The following is a 2,861-nucleotide window of genomic DNA, read 5'->3' on the forward strand; positions in this document are numbered from 1 at the left end:
TTTTGACCCTCTCACCAGACAAGATATTTGAACTCATCACTGGTATCAGATATTTAATTGTCAATATAGGGTGTGATCCTTGAGAGATGGAAAACAAATAGCACCAGACCTGTGATTGTACCAGTGTACTGCCTATACAGGCAATTTTCAGGCCATGCAATAATGAGAAACCAAATAAAGCCTAAAGAACTGAAGAGATCAAAGCAGCTAGAATGTGCAACAAGTCCCACAAAAGAAAGCTCTGGAGATTTGCAGAGGAATGTTCTCTTTGACACTTTAACTGAGACATGATCTGCACATTTAAAAAGATGCTAATCATTGTAAACCATTACGTAGAATAGAGACTATAAAGCACATAAAGAATATTTTTTGTGCCCAGTAGTCGAAGTAAAAAACCTCTCAAAAAAAAAAAAAATCTAACTATTTTCAATAGAAAGTTCAGCTGCTATATACCTATCTGTGAATACATGTCTGACTTCAGGCATGAAACTCTGAGTAGAATGAATATACTATAAGGTAGCACCTAGTTGATGCTATATAGCATACCATGGTCATTAAATAGGTATTTTTTAATTTTTTTTTTTAATTTCAAGAAAAGCAGTTTTAGCTTCTGGCTGGAAAATGGCATTTTGTATGCTGTAGTGATGTCCAGTGAAAGTGTGTCTGTATTTAATTTTCCTGATATAGCACTCCCTTCAGAACTTCTTGGATATCTGGTCTGGTGTTAGTAAATTCTTTCAGGTTTTGTTTATCCAAGAATGTTTTTGCCATTATGAGTCTCTTCACCTGCTAGGATACCAATTATCTGGATGTTTGGACGTTTGATGGTATCTAGTATTTATTGTATATTATTCTCATTTTTTGGGTCAATTTTCTCAGTCTTCAAGGTGGATTTTTCTAGGCCAGTAATTCTATCTTCTACGTCTGAGATTCAATTTTCTGTATGATCTAGTCTGCTTTTAAGACTTTCAAAGGAGAGTTTGACTTCCTGTAGTATAGCCTTTATCTCTAACAGGTTCATTTGATTCTTTTTTATAGTGTGTATTTTCTCTTTTAGATCTTGCAAGAATTTTCTCAACTCCTGGAACTCATCAGCTCCTTTCTCTTGCCTCTTCTGCAGTTCATTGTCTCTCTTCTCTTTCATCTGTTAGCTTTGAATATTCTAAATTCTAACTATGAATATTCTAAATTCTTTATCAGACATTTCCATGAATTTCATTATACTGTCTGAGGATGAAGAGGAGTTATTATTTTCCCTTGAAGGAGAAGTATTTTCCTGCTTTGCCATATTTCTTGTGACCCTGTGGTGATTTCTAGTCTTCTGATGGATAGTGCATTGCATTTTTTCCTAATTCTTTAAATTCAATCTGAGCATTCAGAGGAGTGCAGAAGGAGGTGATCTGCAATCTCTCTTCTGTTCTGTTTTCACTCTTTGTGCATCAGATTCAGTAGGAATAGAGGAATATTCTGACTTAATTGTATTTAGATGTTTAGATCCTGTTCACTTGAACCTGTCTAGATACTTAGTGAGCAGAGGCCAAGCAACCAATGAATAAAGATAAATAAAAAAGAAAAGGAATTAGAGAGAAAGAAAGAAAAAATGAAAGAAAAAGGGAGAAAGAAAAAAGATAATAAAAAATTATATTTTAATTTTAAAAAAACAAAAAATGAAAACCACACAGCACATATTCCACAGCTCAGTGTTGGTGTCCATCTCAGCCTGGGTTTGTGCCTTTTCTAAATGAAATGGGGAAAGGCAGTAATTAGCACAATAAAGAAGGGGCTTGAGAGCTCAGAGAATACTTTGCCTTTTAAAAAAATTGAGAAAAATTAAAAGTCACAGGAAGACACAGAGAGACAGAGAGAAATGGAGAAAAGGAGACTGATAAAGAAGAAGAAAGAAACCACATAAATCAAATAGGTGAAGAAACAAGCAACATTACAACAGACATAATAGAAATACAAAATATCATTAGAGGATACTATGAGTGACTGTATGCCAACAAACATGAGAACATGGAGGAGATGGACAAACTTCTGGATGTATATGACCTACCAAGACTGAATCAGGAGGACATAGAAAACCTGAATAGACCCATAACAAGCCAGGAGATTGAATCAGTCATGAATAAACTCCCCAAAAAGAAAAGCCCAGGTCCTGATGGCTTCACTTCTGAATTCTACAAAACTTTTAAGGAAGAGTTAACCCCTATCCTACTCAAATTATTTCTTTTTTTTTTTTTTTTTGAGAGGTTTTCGCTATAGGGTGTGTGCACTCGCCAGACAGACAGACAGAGACATAGAGACAGAAAGTGAGAAATCACCCCCCAGGGGGGATGGTCACGCCGCAATCCCTTCTCCTCCATTCTCCTCTCGGGATCTTGGGTCCTCCTTCCCAAAACAGATAAGAACATGACAAAAAAAGGAAAACTACAGACCAATATCATTGATGAATATAGATGCAAAAATTCTCAACAACATACTTGCAAATTGTATCCAACAACATATAACAAATCTTATTCATCACAACCAGGTAGGCTTTATTCCAGGGATGGAATGGTGATTCAACATATGCAAGATCATAAATATAATACACCATATTAACAGAAAGGAAGATAAAAACCATATGATCATTTCAATTGATGCAGAGTAAGCATTTGATAAACTACAACATCCTTCCATGATTAAGACCCTCAGTAAGATTGGTATAGAAAGGTCATTTCTCAACACAATAAAAGCCATCTATGAAAAACCTACAGATAATGAACCAGCAGTTAGCGTAATGGTTATGTCACTGGACTCCCACATAGTCGACCACGGTTCTCATCCCGGACCTGGTGGCTTAAAACTCACGCCGGGCA

General features: G+C 35.8%; 1 protein-coding gene across 1 annotated transcript in view; it reads right to left on the bottom strand.

Annotated features, from left to right (window-relative positions):
- Window positions 1-509: 509 nt before the first annotated feature.
- LOC102488155 (olfactory receptor 4F15) overlaps window positions 510-2,861 on the bottom strand; it is a 6,440-nt gene continuing 4,088 nt past the window's right edge. Inside the window, exon 2 of the mRNA XM_014588423.1 lies at window positions 510-516. Coding sequence (XP_014443909.1) covers window positions 510-516 — 7 coding nt within the window. The remainder of the gene's footprint in view (window positions 517-2,861) is intronic.

The sequence above is a fragment of the Tupaia chinensis genome, unplaced genomic scaffold (assembly GCF_000334495.1).
Source record: "Tupaia chinensis unplaced genomic scaffold, TupChi_1.0 Scaffold000037_21, whole genome shotgun sequence".
NCBI lineage: Eukaryota > Metazoa > Chordata > Mammalia > Scandentia > Tupaiidae > Tupaia > Tupaia belangeri.